This window comes from Primulina eburnea, unplaced genomic scaffold (assembly GCF_022965805.1).
Source record: "Primulina eburnea isolate SZY01 unplaced genomic scaffold, ASM2296580v1 ctg99, whole genome shotgun sequence".
Classification (NCBI taxonomy): Eukaryota; Viridiplantae; Streptophyta; class Magnoliopsida; order Lamiales; family Gesneriaceae; genus Primulina; species Primulina eburnea.
In genome coordinates this window covers 77,428-92,301 of record NW_027331745.1, presented here as the reverse complement: position 1 = coordinate 92,301, position 14,874 = coordinate 77,428, and the positions used below count along the sequence as shown (strand labels likewise).

General features: G+C 37.4%; 1 protein-coding gene across 1 annotated transcript; it reads right to left on the bottom strand.

Moving 5' to 3' along the window:
• Positions 1–1,848: 1,848 nt before the first annotated feature.
• Positions 1,849–3,584, bottom strand: LOC140822666 (probable U3 small nucleolar RNA-associated protein 11; the record flags this gene model as incomplete). Its single annotated transcript, XM_073183490.1, has 7 exons — positions 3,482–3,584; positions 3,212–3,274; positions 3,016–3,106; positions 2,820–2,911; positions 2,604–2,716; positions 2,450–2,528; positions 1,849–1,932 (listed from the first exon to the last, which is right to left on the bottom strand). Coding segments are annotated over exons 2-7 (515 nt in total), but the record flags the coding sequence as incomplete, so codon positions are not given.
• Between the last annotated feature and the right edge of the window lie 11,290 nt (positions 3,585–14,874).

Genomic DNA, 14,874 nt, shown 5'->3' with positions numbered 1-14,874 from the left:
ATAAGCTATATTGCCAAAACGAAGTGAACTACAAATTTTTCTTGACAATCAGAAATAATTTGCTTTAGTCTGCTGTCCTCACAGCTCTTTCATTTGTGTAATAACCGGGTTTTTCCCCATATATTAATTATTTGCAAGGAAATTAGGACCTTGGATCTTTGTACTAGAATAGAATATGAATATTGAAAATTTAGTTGATTGAGAATCTTTATTATCAAGACATAAAATCTAGGTTTGTGCATGTAAGTTTCGAAATTGTGGGGAATAATACTAGATCATGGAAGGATTGTGCAGACTCAAAATCTAGACATAATATTGCATAGGATTTTCGAAAATCCTCCTAAATATATGCCTAGATGTTGTGAGACATGGATACAAGGAAGCAACAAGGAAAATTAGAAATACCCATCAAACTTGTGCACAAGAAAAGAATCCTTACCATAGCCACCATATTTTCGAAATTGTGGAGGGTATTGAGATCAAGAATAATCTCACACTTTAGTAGCTGAATTTTTCGAAAAAGAGCAAGGAATATTGGAGTCAACCTATGATATTGGCATGATTTTGTTATGATTTGAGTACCTAATTTAGCTCCCCTCCCTTCACCTATAAATATTCCATCACCCCCACTACTCAACTCACCCAAATTCTCGAAAATTCAGAGCTGAAATTATCGAAATTCAGCAACTCTCCCTAGCCAAATATTGCCCAAAAATCGTCCCGAAGTTAGACAAAAAGTCGAAGCCGAGGCGCTGTCCGAGCAAGACAAAGAAGCGATCCAATTCTCGAAGCCAAACACCTACGTTTCTAGCATAAATAAATACTATAAGTGGGCTTTTTTTTAAACTTTGAAAATCTCGAATTTATGCATACATGTTTTTTTTGTTTTATAAGAAAAATAAATAGTCAGTACAATCTTTCTTCTACCCCATTCTTGTATTGCATAGGTTTTTAAAGAACTGTGAGGATTCAACCGTATATGGGTGGGAATCCCAACCAGACGTACCCTTACGCGGTGGGGGATATAACCGCTATACGGCCTCGCCCCCTAGAGAGAGTAAAAATTAGGGACTGACGTCAGTAAACCATAGAAGGTAGATAAATCGCAGTGCTTGGTAAGTGTTTATGCATGTGGTAAGAAAAATGATCAAGTCATGTTTTATGTTCGAAACTTATGCATGTTTTTTTTATTGTGCTCGATATTCCCCCACTTGCTGAGTATTCCCAAATACTCACCCCCCTTACAACCCTCCCAGATAAGCCCGAAGAAGAACTCGAGGATGAGGAGTCCGAACAGTTCTGGGATGGTGAACGCTAGGAATTTAGTTTAAGTTATTTTATTTCAGTCTTACGTTTCCGCATTGTAAACTCTGTCGTTTAGTGATTTTGGGTTGAAAAGAAAATCTTATTTCATTTGAGATTATGATATATAAACTGGTTTCGGTTTAAACTGTGCTACAAAGGCTTGTTGTTTTCAATTGTGTGATTGTTAAACGACCCGTGTCAATCCCGAGTTTCGGGGCGTGACATTTAAGGGTATGAGAGCCGCCAGGTTCATAATCCGGTTGGAAAAAAAAGCGAAAAATTTTCGGTGGAATTTAACTCGAGGCCGATGCTATCCCCTCCGAAACGGCCCAACGAACGAGGCTCAGGACTTTAAGTCGTGAGCACCAGGCTGAAATCGCGAAAATCCTTCGTTTTGGCAATATAGCTTATGGATTGACGGTAATGATATCATTCGGTACTCGGTAGGGATCTTAATTGTGGGGAGGCAAGTAGAAACAGGTTATCAACCTTGCAATCCAATTTCGTAGGAGGCAATTGACTAAAAATAATAGCTTTCAGTACCTCAAAATAACTTTAGGCAAGTCTTTAAAAGCTGATGGGTTCCCTAGTTCTAAAACTTTTTTGTGTACTTCTCTTGTCTCCTCCCTAGAAGGAGAATCAACAGCCAGCCAACATACTTCATGAAACACAAAAATATCTACTAAGCTCAAAATACTATACTACTGAGCAACATTTGCCCTGCACCATTTTATGCATTAATACTTTGTGTGACCAGTACATTACCACCAAATCACTGTCTTGGATGAAAAAAAATATGTCATTTGCAGACACACAAGTGTAAACATGGAATTCAAGTGATTCAAACAGAAGTTCCAGAGAATACAGTCTCATTGCCCCTTGGTCATTGAACTTTTGAAATTGGCCTTCGGATAGTTTTATCTTAATTGCCTAGATTACATATTAGACGTTCTTTCTAAAGCAGAAGGGAATAAAATGACTTTGAAGAAATAAATTAATTGAGCTATCAGAAGCGACCATATCTAATAATGAGAAAATAATAAACTTTTGTGGTGACATAACTGTTATAACATGAAATTGACTACTCTAAAAAATGGGTATGAAAACTATCAAGAATCAGCAGAAAAAGGGCTTGATCACTCACCTGTTGCCGGAAAAATAAACATGTTTGGATGATGACTGATTGTCAAGAGAATGCAGCATACCATTAAGTCTTTCAATTTCTGCATCCAAAAAGTTAAATTTCAGAATAAAGAACCTGCATGACAGCTATCTCGAGAATCCGAGACCCAAAAAACCAGAAACTCTAAAATAAAACCTTTTTTCAGTTTGAAGCTTCTGCAAAATATATCCAATGTCTTGGGTCTTCATCAACATCAGCTCTTCGTTATTGTACTTATTAGCCTGGCTCCTTTACAAAATCCACATTCAACAGCTAATATTCAAATTACACTCAAATAAATATCCTCAAAAGAGGACAGATAACCTCATAAAAATAAAATTTTCCAACTTACTCAGGTTTATGGACTCTGCCAACAGTTTTTGTTTTAATCATCTTGAAGTAAAATTCATCTGGGTTCCTCAATGCTGCTTTTTCCTTAAGTTTCTGTTATAAACACGCAGAAGCGACTTACCATAAAATAAGAACTCGCCAAATTTCGTTCATAAAATGCTACCAAAACCAACAAGACGCAGGGTAGTAGAAATTACCAGTAAAGTTTGCTCCTTCTGGTGATATGCTCGTGCACGAATGACATAATCTTTATGTTTTTCGAGCAGCCCAAATTTCCTTCTCAAATGCCTGGTACACACAACAAATCATCAATTGAGTGAACCGGAAATATACATCAAAATATTTCAAAACGGGCAATAGAGAAATTAATGGCCCCAAAAAATAATCACTTACGGCTGAGCGCGCTCCTTGTGAGCTTTTCTTGGAATAGCATTCCTTAAAGACGACATCTTTATGCTAGGAAAAAAAATCACAGAACTTTAAAATCAATTTACGCACTTCAGAAGGCAAAAACCACTACAGAAAACATCAAGGGCTAACAAAAATCTTGAGTTGAAATAATTTAACCGTGAAACAGGGAAGATTATCGGTACAGAAAAAAACAACGGATTTATTTCGTATTTACACCAAATTCAAAATAATTATTAAGCACAGAAGACTCACCTGTGGAAAGCGGTGAAGGCTTAGGTTTTAAAGGAGACACCAATGCAGAGAATCTTGATTTGATGAAAAGTATTTTACATTGTGGCAAAAAAATTATTCTAAATTGACTAAAATTCAATCATGCAAATTGGCTTCCGGATTGAGTGCAAAAACTTATGTGAGACGATATCACGAATCGTATTTTGTGAGATGGATATCTTATTTGGATCTTCCATGAAAATTATTACTTTTTATGCTAAGAGTATTATTTTTTATTGTTAATATCGGTAGGGTTGACCCGTCTCACAGATAAAGATTCGTGAGACCGTCTCACAAGAGATCTACTCCTGATTGAGTATACAAATACACACACAACACACAAAATTATGATATCACAGAAATAAAAAAAAACAAAATCTTGATATTATATTAAAAAATTTAGAAATAATTTTTATATGATTAATAATTACTTAAATATGATAGTATTTTATTATTTCAAATTTATGAAATTGTTAGAGATGATATCATATTTTAAAAGATTAATTTGGTTTATAAACATAAAGAAATATTTATTAGCATATGATAATTATAGACGAACCACAAATTTTATAAAAATAGGCTTTGGCGATATTTTTTATTAAACAAAATAAAATATTTTATCATTTGTTTGAGCTGATTTTTGTTACATAAAAATTAGATAATGACATTAAATTTAATTACTCCAGGTCTCTTAATGTTTAATAATACTAATATCATTGTGCATGCAATTATTTGATTAGAGTTTCATTAATTTTTAGATTAAACAATGAAGATTGATATTGAAAATATTAATGATTCTCTTGTTATAGTTTGGAATTATTATTTAGATAATGAAAAGGGTAAGGCGACGGTTTCGCGATCCGTCATCGGAGGCTGCGTTTCATTCTAGAAGCGACGATTTTTCAACTCCCGTCGCTTATAGCGACGGTTCTTTGGAAGAAGACCGTCGCTATTTTTGCGACGATTTTAAGAAACCGTCGTTAATATTAAGCAACGGTTTTAAAAACCCGTCGCTATATTTAGCGACGGTTTCGTAAAATCCGTCGCATATTTAGCTTGAACCGTCGCTCTATAGCGACGGTTTTATGAAAACCGTTGCTTATCAAATTAAGCGACGGTTTATTTAAACTATGTGCAGTAGTCGCAATCCCTTCACGTCCTTCAACATGTTTAAAAACATGCATATAATATTATTTTTATTTTGAAACCAAGCATGCAACATGTCTTTTAAATGCCCATATTTAAATCATAAAAATCATAGACATTTAAAAATCATAATTTAACATATTAAAAATCATAAACCTCCATGAAAAATTTAAAATAAACATTTTTACATCATAAATGTTTAAAATAAACATTTAATAAACTTTTGAAATAAACGTTTTAGCATATTATCATAAATCAATAAACATCTTATCTTAAAAATCCATAAACATTTAAAATTGACATATTAACATATAAACATCCATAATCATTGAAAATAATCATATTAGCAAATAAAATAGCATTTAGGACACTGCCATGACGTTTACTAATTTCTAGTTGTAAAAAGACCGTTTTACCCCTGGATGTAAAATTTCTCGGTTTTGACATTTTCTTATTTTTATTGACTCTAACATGTCCCAAATAATTATTTAAGCTTACATGAATTTTCTCATATTTTTATTTAGCATAATTCGATTACTTTTAAATTAATCTTTAAATGTGACGTATTAATGTGTTTTAATCCCGAATTAAACCAAACCTTAATATAAATTTCCCAAATTAAAAAATTAGACTTCTAATAATTATTTAAGCTTAAATATAATTTTTCATAATTTTATAAAGCTTAAAACTAGGCGTTTCAATTAACTCGTTAATTAGCGTTTCGTGCGGCGATTAAATCCCGAATAAATCCAAAACTCATTATTTTGATCCCAAATTTTTAACATAACATTTTTATTATTTATTCTACTCTTCCATGTCATGAGCCACCCCCGTGGACCCATGGAATCAATTTTGGCTTAATTAATCTCGTTTTTGACCCTTCGACGAACACACCGAGCCATCTCCTAATTTACCCGAGCCACGCCCGAGCCACCTTGAACCAAAACCTAGCCAACCCATCTAGGGACCCTACTGTGCAAGCCCAGACCCAAAACATGACCCTAACCCGCTCAAAAAGCCTACTGAACTTGACCAAATTTTCTGCATATGTGTGTGTCTTGTGTTACCTTGAGCCATTGAACTCCTACCTAGGCTAGGACTCCTCCCAACCCTTAACCATCGAGCCACCCTGACCCTAACTGACCCTGGACCACGCCCAAACCATATCTAGACCAACCCAACCACTAGAACCAGGGCTGCGAACTACTGAACCCCATGACAGCAGCCGCGCGTTCCCTGCTCCTCTTCACGTTTACCTGTTTTGCTTGTGCCAGCAGTGCGCCAAGCCACTCCAGCCCATGCCCAGAACCTTGTGCACCCTCTTAGGACCCTAAGGACCTAGCCCAGCCCAGCCCAGAGCCCCCTGGCCGAGCCACTTTCTTCCTGAACCAGCAGCAAACCTGCGCTGCCTTTCATGGGGCTTCACGGGTTGGAGTCCTAGCTTGCTAGGACTCCTTCCCAGCCTCTTGTCTCGAGTCCTAGCATGGCTAGGACTCTTTCCTTGACCCAACCACCCCTCTGGCTAGCCCTGGTCCCAAGCCAATAGCAAGCCAAGCCCTCCATGATCCAAAACCGTACCCCTCAACCCCAAGACATGCAGCAACCTGGTCCCAGCATGTTTTCTTTCTCCTTTGCAGCGTTTTTAGCGTTTCCTAGGACCCCTAAACTTGTGTAAAACTTGCCCCTTAACATCTTAATTCATGGCAGTCTCTTTACCACACAATATACAATGAATTTGGAATAAAAACATGCTTGAAAATTTCATGTGATGCACAAAAACGAAAATACACAAAAGTGACACTTGTTTTGCAAACTTTTCATGCATAAAAAAAATACTATGGTGTGATGATGGTTTGAAGAAAGAATAGGCGTGCCTTTGCGTTTAAAACGCACGAAAAACCGTTGACGATTGCGAAGAACGACGACGACGGGACCTTGGCTAGAAGCCCTTAGCAATTCTCGAATTTTTGCCTCAATAATTAAGCATGTGTGTGCCGTGTATTGGTGAGGAGATTTTCTGAAATTGAGGAGTGTGTGGCCGTGTATTTGCTTTGGTATTGTGTAGGGTTTTTGGGTGATTTGCACAATTTATACTAATTAAATCAAGTAATTAAGGCTTAGGCCTATTAAGCAAAATTTAGGCCCATTAGTGACTAATTAAAATACTAAAAATAATTTGGTTTAAATAAATTTGTGGATTTAATAGCCGGGTTGTCAAAAAGTTCGTATTTTAGTTGAAAACCAACACCGATAAAATTTACGTCCCGGCGCATAAAATCACCTCAAAACTCCTTATTTTCAAAAAAATAATAAAAGGCATCTCCCAACCTTTAAATAATTAAAAACAACTATTTAATAAAAATCATTTTCTAATTTTCAGCCCTCGGTCTACGTTCCTCGATCGCAACTCGAATAACCTTTAAAAATACATTTTAATGCAACAATGTAGAAAAATATATTTTAAACATGCAATTATGCACTACATAATTAATTAATGCAGTTAAAACATTTATTTAAAATACAAGAGAATTTAATAATTGCATGCATGTGGTTTTCGTGAACTTTTAAATTTTCGGGGCGTTACAATCTTCTCCCCTTAAATTGAATTTCGTCCTCGAAATTCGCTTATCCTTGATAATCAAATAATTTCTTATTTCATATCGTATCACATATAAAAATTATAAAGCGTAAAAATAATATATTATCATAAAGCTATTAAACATGTGACGTAAACATATTATTCATGTACTTATGTAGGTAACATCGTAAAATCATATAAAACATTTAAACTTACAAGTTTGAGGCTTGACGACTGATCTTCCCGGCATTGATGGTGGCACAACCCTTTACAGGACCTTTGCTCTGATACCAACTGAAACGTCTGCCCTTTTTATTGCTTAAAAAGTACTAGAAATTTTTTTTTTCTAAACTTCGGCCATCACATAAAATATTTTTATAAAATATTTTGCTCTTTAAAATAAAACATCCATCAAGTATCATTTTAAAAATCACGTGAAATAGTGTTGAAAATAAAATCGTCTACTGTTTTACCCAACCTAAAAAGCAATAATTTGAAAAGAATAGCTCATACTAAACCTTTCAAAAAGAATCTCTCAAAAGCATAAATAAAATGTCATAAAAATCTTTAACTTAAAATCGTAAACTTAAATGCGGAAATAGAAGCGCTGGTCCTCGGGTTATGTGCACCGACAGTCCAGCAAAGTCACCCATCAAGCCCTCCAACATCATAATTATTAATATCACCTGCATCAACACACCTAGTGAGTCTAAAGACTCAACACATCCTACCTTTGATAACAAGTAATACGTAATACAGTTAACATATAACAGTGAAAAATATTTGTACTTAAAATATCATTTTCTTAATAATGCATAAACTTTAAACTTAAACTTTTTCAAAACATAAACATTTCCTACCCATAAACATATCACATAAACATATTCATATTCGTATCCATATTCATATCCATGTTCGTGTTTTGTTGAATTCAGATCGTGATTGTGACTCGTATTCTTAATCGTACTGGACGATGGATCCATCTAAAGAAAACCACAGTACTGAGCGGCGGGGACACCAGCAACACTCTCACCGGTCAACTGGGCCTTGGCCTACGTATTAACATATCATGGCATTGGAAATACGATCGTCGGGACTCCCTCTGGGGCCTTTTCCCATAAATGCGCTCCCTCTGGGGCTTTCTCCTCTCACGACATCTCCAATCATATTCATCATATTCGTATTCGTATTCGTATTCGTATCAACAGAAACACGATCGTCGGGCTCCCACTGGGACCATAACCCTCACGATATTTCCAACATATTGCAGTAGTCACAATCCCTTCACGTCCTTCAACATGTTATCATCACTTAAAAACATGCATATAATATCATTTTTATTTTGAAACCAAGCATGCAACATGTCTTTTAAATGCCCATATTTAAATCATAAAAATCATGGACATTTAAAAATCATAACTTAACATATTAAAAATCATAAATATCCATGAAAATTTTAAAATAAACATTTTTACATCATAAATGTTTAAAATAAACATTTAATAAAATTTTAAAATAAACGTTTTAGCATATTATCATAAATCAATAAACATCTTATCTTAAAAATCCATAAACATTTAAAATTGACATATTAACATATAAACATGTATAATCATTGAAAATAATCATATTAGCATATAAAATAGCATTTAGTACACTGCCATGACGGTTACTAATTTCTAGGTGTAAAAAGACCGTTTTACCCCTGGATGTAAAATTTCTCGTTTTTGACATTTTCTTAATTTCATTGACTCTATTATGTCCCAAATAATTATTAAGCTTACATGAATTTTATCATATTTTTATTTAGCTGAATTCGATGACTTTTAAATTAATCTTTAAATATGACGTATTAATGTGTTTTAATCCCGAATTAAACCAAACCTTAATATAAAATTCCCAAATTTAAAACTTAGACTTCTAATAATTATTTAAGCTTAAATATAATTTTTCATAATTTTATAAAGCTTAAAACTAGGCGTTTCAATTAACTCGTTAATTAGCGTTTCGTGCGGCGATTAAATCCTGAATAAATCCAAAACTCATTATTTTGATCCCAAATTTTTAACATAATATTTTTATTATTTATTCTACTCTTCCATGTCATGATCCACCCCCGTGGACCCATGGAATAAATTTTGGCTTAATTAATCTCGTTTTTGACCCTTCGACGAACACACCGAGCCATCTCCTAATTTACCCGAGCCACGCCCGAGCCACCTTGAACCAAAACCTAGCCAACCCATCTAGGGACCCTACTGTGCAAGCCCAGCCCAAAAACATGACCCTAACCCGCTCAAAACCTAGCCAACCCATCTAGGGACCCTACTGCATATGTGTGTGTCTTGTGTTACCTTGAGCCATTGAACTCCTACCTAGGCTAGGACTCCTCCCAACCCTTAACCATCAAGCCACCCTGACCCTAACTGACCCTGGACCACGCCCAAACCATACCCAGACCAACCCAACCAATAGAACCAGGGCTGCGAACTACTGAACCCCATGACAGCAGCCGCGCGTTCCCTGCTCCTCTTCACGTTTACCTGTTTTTCTTGTGCCAACAGTGCCCCAAGCCACTCCAGCCCATGCCCAGACCCTTGTGCACCCTCTTAGGACCCTAAGGACCTAGCCCAGCCCATCCCAGCCCGAGCCCGCTGGCCGAGCCACTTTCCCCCTGAACCAGCAGCAAACCTGCGCTGCCTTTCATGGGGCTTCACGGGTTGGAGTCCTAGCTTGCTAGGACTCCTTCCCAGCCTCTTGTCTCGAGTCCTAGCATGGCTAGGACTCTTTCCTTGACCCAACCGCCCCTCTGGCTAGCCCTGGTCCCAAGCCAATAGCAAGCCAAGCCCTCCATGATCCAAAACCGTACCCCTCAACCCCAAGACAACAACCTGGTCCCAACATGTTTTCTTTCTCGTTTGCAGCGTTTTTAGTGTTTCCTAGGACCCCTAAATTATGTAAAACTTGCCCCTTAACATCTTAATTCATGGCAGCCTCTTTACCACACAATATACAATGAATTTGGAATAAAAACATGCTTGAAAATTTCATGTGATGCACAAAAACGAAAATACACAAAAGTGACACTTGTTTTGCAAACTTTTCATGCATACAAAAATAATATGGTTTGATGATGGTTTGAAGAAAGAATAGGCGTGCCTTTGCGTTTAAAACGCACGAAAAACCGTTGACGATTGTGAAGAACGACGACGACGGGACCTTGGCTAGAAGCCCTTAGCAATTCTCGAATTTTTGCCTCAATAATTAAGCATGTGTGTGCCGTGTATTGGTGAGGAGATTTTCTGAAATTGAGGAGTGTGTGGCCGTTTATTTGATTTGGTATTGTGTAGGGTTTTTGGGTGATTTGCACAATTTATACTAATTAAATCACTAATTAAGGCTTAGGCCTATTAAGCAAAATTTAGGCCCATTAGTGATTAATTAAAATACTAAAAATAATTTGGTTTAGATAAATTTGTGGATTTAATAGCCGGGTTGTCAAAAAGTTCGTATTTTAGTTGAAAAACCAACACCGATAAAATTTACGTTCCGACGCATAAAATCACCTCAAAACTCCTTATTTTCACAAAAAATAATAAAAAGCATCTCCCAACCTTTAAATAATTAAAAACAACTATTTAATAAAAATAATTTTCTAATTTTCAGCCCTCGGTCTCCGTTCCTCTGTGAAGGCCAGAGAATATTTACTTGAAAATTTGCGGAAAATTAAAAATTTTCTTTTTAAAATACTTAAATTGCCTCATTCATAAAATCAACTGATAAATCCAGTTCAAAGTTTAATATATCGCAGCGGAAGAAAATAAAGTTTGCCAAAAATCACAATTTAAAAATATCCAACGACAGATAAAGTGTTTGCGGAATAAAATAACAACTGCTGTACTGAGGTCCTTGGATGCCACTACTGCCGACCCAAGCTGGCTCACTGGTCCCCACCCTCGGCCCTGACCTCATCGGTACCTACAACAATCAAGTCTAGTGAGCCTAAAGACTCAGCATGCATATATCGCAGGTAACGAGTAAAATCTGAAGTAAAATATGCATGGGATAAAATATCATGTCATGAGGCATGCTGAAAATAATCTGTACTGAGCAATTATAATACGTGCATAACTGAACTGAAAATCACAGTAAAAATATTTGCTCCTTGGAGCCCTGTACTGAAATAACTGGTAAAATTTTCTGTTGAGATTATGGTCTACGCCTGTGGCCCCTGCATTAAGCTGAACTGATCGGTAACTGGCTACCTGGGAGTCTGAAACTGAACTGAGCTGGCCGGTCACTGGCGACCGGGTGGTACCAAACTGAACTGATCGGTCACTGGCGACCGTATAAAATAATACTCCCGCATAGTGAATGAACCACAAGCCATATCGCATAAATCTCAAAAATAATCATTTTCTATTTAATGCACGTAAAATAATTAACTGACATAATGAAAATTCCTGTATATTTTACCAACTGAATTGGATTGGATCGTCCCCAGGCTCGCTGCAACCTAAATATGCCATGAAAATATGCAATATATTTTTCTTGACCAAATTATGCAATCAAGTTTGAAAATGCGACAATTACGTCTACCGACTTCGTATTTAATCATGACTCCGAACCAACCCGAACCAACGCTGAACTGACGTATAGTCATGATTAAAATACGCTTAAAATTATGAACTTATGCTCCTAAAATGATGAGGGTCGAAATCTAGGTGAATGGAGGTCAAAACATGAAACGCTCTTTCGAGAGTCAATTTGGCACATCGCAGCGTAAATTCTCGTACGACCTCAAAAATGATCCGAATCACAAACAGTCAAAAACATGACCTTCCTAACTCAATGGGACACTGTCCAGTCCAAGGCCATAGGCTAAAAGTTGACTGAGAACTCGAACGAGCCTCCGAACCGACTCAGAAACTTGCTGTAATTTCCAGCAGCTCTACAAGTGTAGTGTCTTGCTTTGATTGATGTCTCGTGTCGTTCCAGTGGCCATTTGATTGACCATGTCACGATCTAGACATATAGGGGCATGGTATGAACCGTGGATAAGGGCCATAGGCCAACCAAGATCCACACTAACCCAACCAAACCCGAAGCACAAGTGCTGTCCAACCGAAGGGGCGAGAAGGGGAGGGGGCTGTTTTGATGTTTTGCATAAAAACCGATGAGCCATGGACCAAGCCACCAAAAGGGCGACTTAGTCACGTCTTATACATGCTAGGGAAGTGATCTAACCATGGATATAGGCCCTTGGGGCAACCAAGGTCAGATCCTTCCTCCTTGACAACCAAACTGAATTTTCGAACTCAAAAAGGGACACAAATGGTGTTGCTGTCATTTCTTGCTTTCCAGCGAGCATGGGGTGAAACCGATGGACAAATGTGGTCCTAATGCATCCTATTACATGTATATAAGTTGCCTTGGGATCCTGGAGTCGATCCAATACCTGAAACTCACAAACCAAAAGAAATCGTGAAGCTTGCCAAGGAAAATCGAAAATTCTGCATCATGGTTTCGAAAATATTTTGACATGCATTTCGGTTTTTGCTTGATAAAACATGATCATGTACTGAAAAATAATTGCTAATATGACTTGATTGAGGTTTGAAAGAGATCTAGACATGCCTTGATTTTCGTTTGAAAGAAAAACGAAAGAGCGAGACGATCCGGCGCGGAGGAGTGGAGCGCGTTCTATTCTACCTTTCTTGCTCGATTTTTCTCTCCTCTTTCTAGCTATGAAAGCCACGATTTTTCTCTCCAAATCACACTGAATTTCGAGACTAAGGGAGGGGGAATGGTGGTTAAGAGGGTGAGGAGAATGGGTGCAAAAATATAGGGAAAAAGATCAAGACCAAGTCTACCTCTCATTCAAATTTTGAATTTTGAAATTGTTTGAACAAGTCTTCTTGGGGGGGAGAGCATGGCCAATTTCTCATCTAGACTAGGTTAGGATATACTCGAATATTAATTAATTAAGGTTGATCAAAATAATAAAAAAGTTTGCAAGCTAAACTTAACAAAGAATGGGTCAAAGGGGTGAGTTGGCAAGGAATGTTCTAGCACCAAAAGGGGTGGCCAAAAATCACCCATAAAAATAAAGGAAAATGTTGATTATTTACTAAATTTATAACCCTTAAAAGCCTCACCTATCTTTTAATTAATTTAGTGAACTAACCCCTTAATTAAGGAACTTAAATAAATTTATTTTCTACTCAACTCAAGTAACTTAAATAATTCCTTAAACTTCCTTTTAACTTAAATTAACTTACTTGCTAGCTAAAATAAATTCTAGAAATGTTTTCTGAATCTTAAATTTTATTTCTAAACTCCACTCCAATCCGGCCTCACTGAAATAACTGAAAGAATAAAATTAAACTGCTGGCTAACATAATTAACTTCAAAGAAAAGCATTTAAATATTCATGCAATGAAGTCAATTTAATTTAAAACACTAGAATTATGCATGGCTTATACGTAGACTGATTTACGGGTTCTACAATCCTTCCCCCCTTAAAAGAAATTTCGTCCTCGAAATTAGAACTCACCGAATAACTTGGGGTAACGCTCTCTCATCTCCGGCTCAGACTCCCACGTAGCTTCCTCCTCTGAATGGTTGAGCCATTTGACTTTGACTCGCTGAACCAGCTTGTTCCGAAGTTTCTTCTCCTGCCGGTCTAGGATCTGCACTGGTCTCTCCTCATAAGACAGGTTCGGGGTAAGTTGCAACGGCTCAAAATTCAGCACATGCGAAGGGTTCGCCATGTACTTTCTCAGCATCGAGACGTGAAAGACATTGTGTACTCCGGCCAGATTCGGCGGAAGAGCTACACGATAAGCTAGCGTCCCAACTCTGTCAAGGATCTCAAACGGTCCAATGAATCTCGGACTGAGCTTCCCTTTCTTCCCAAATCGCATGACACCCTTCATAGGTGCCACTTTTACAAAGACATGATCGCCCACTGCAAACTCTAAATCTCTCCTTCGCTGATCGGCATAACTCTTCTGTCGGCTCTGAGCAGTCCTCATCCTATCACGGATCTTGACTACTACATCTGCTGCCTGCTGAACAATCTCTGGACCCAACTCTGCTCTCTCTCCTACTTCATCCCAATGAACAGGAGATCTGCACTTACGGCCGTACAAAGCTTCATACGGCGCCATACCAATAGAAGACTGGAAGCTGTTGTTATAGGTGAACTCTACCAATGGTAAGTTCGACTCTCAACTCCCAAAAAAATCAATGACGTAAGCACGAAGAAGATCCTCCAAAATCTGAATAACTCGCTCCGACTGCCCATCTGTCTGCGGATGGAAAGCTGTGCTAAACAGCAACTTCGTACCCAAAGTCGAATGCGAACTCTTCCAAAATGAGGAAGTGAATCTAGGGTCTCTGTCAGATACGATCGAAACTGGAATACCATGAAGTCGGACTATCCCACGGTTATACAAATCTGCATACTGAACCATGGTGAGAGTCGTCTTAATAGGCAAGAAGTGCGCTGATTTGGTAAGACGATCTACAATCACCAAGATGGCATTCGATCCTCTGGCTGACTTCGGCAAACCGGTCACAAAATCCATGGTAATGTTCTCCCACTTCCACTCGGGAATAGGGAGAGGCTTGAGCAAACCTGCTGGTC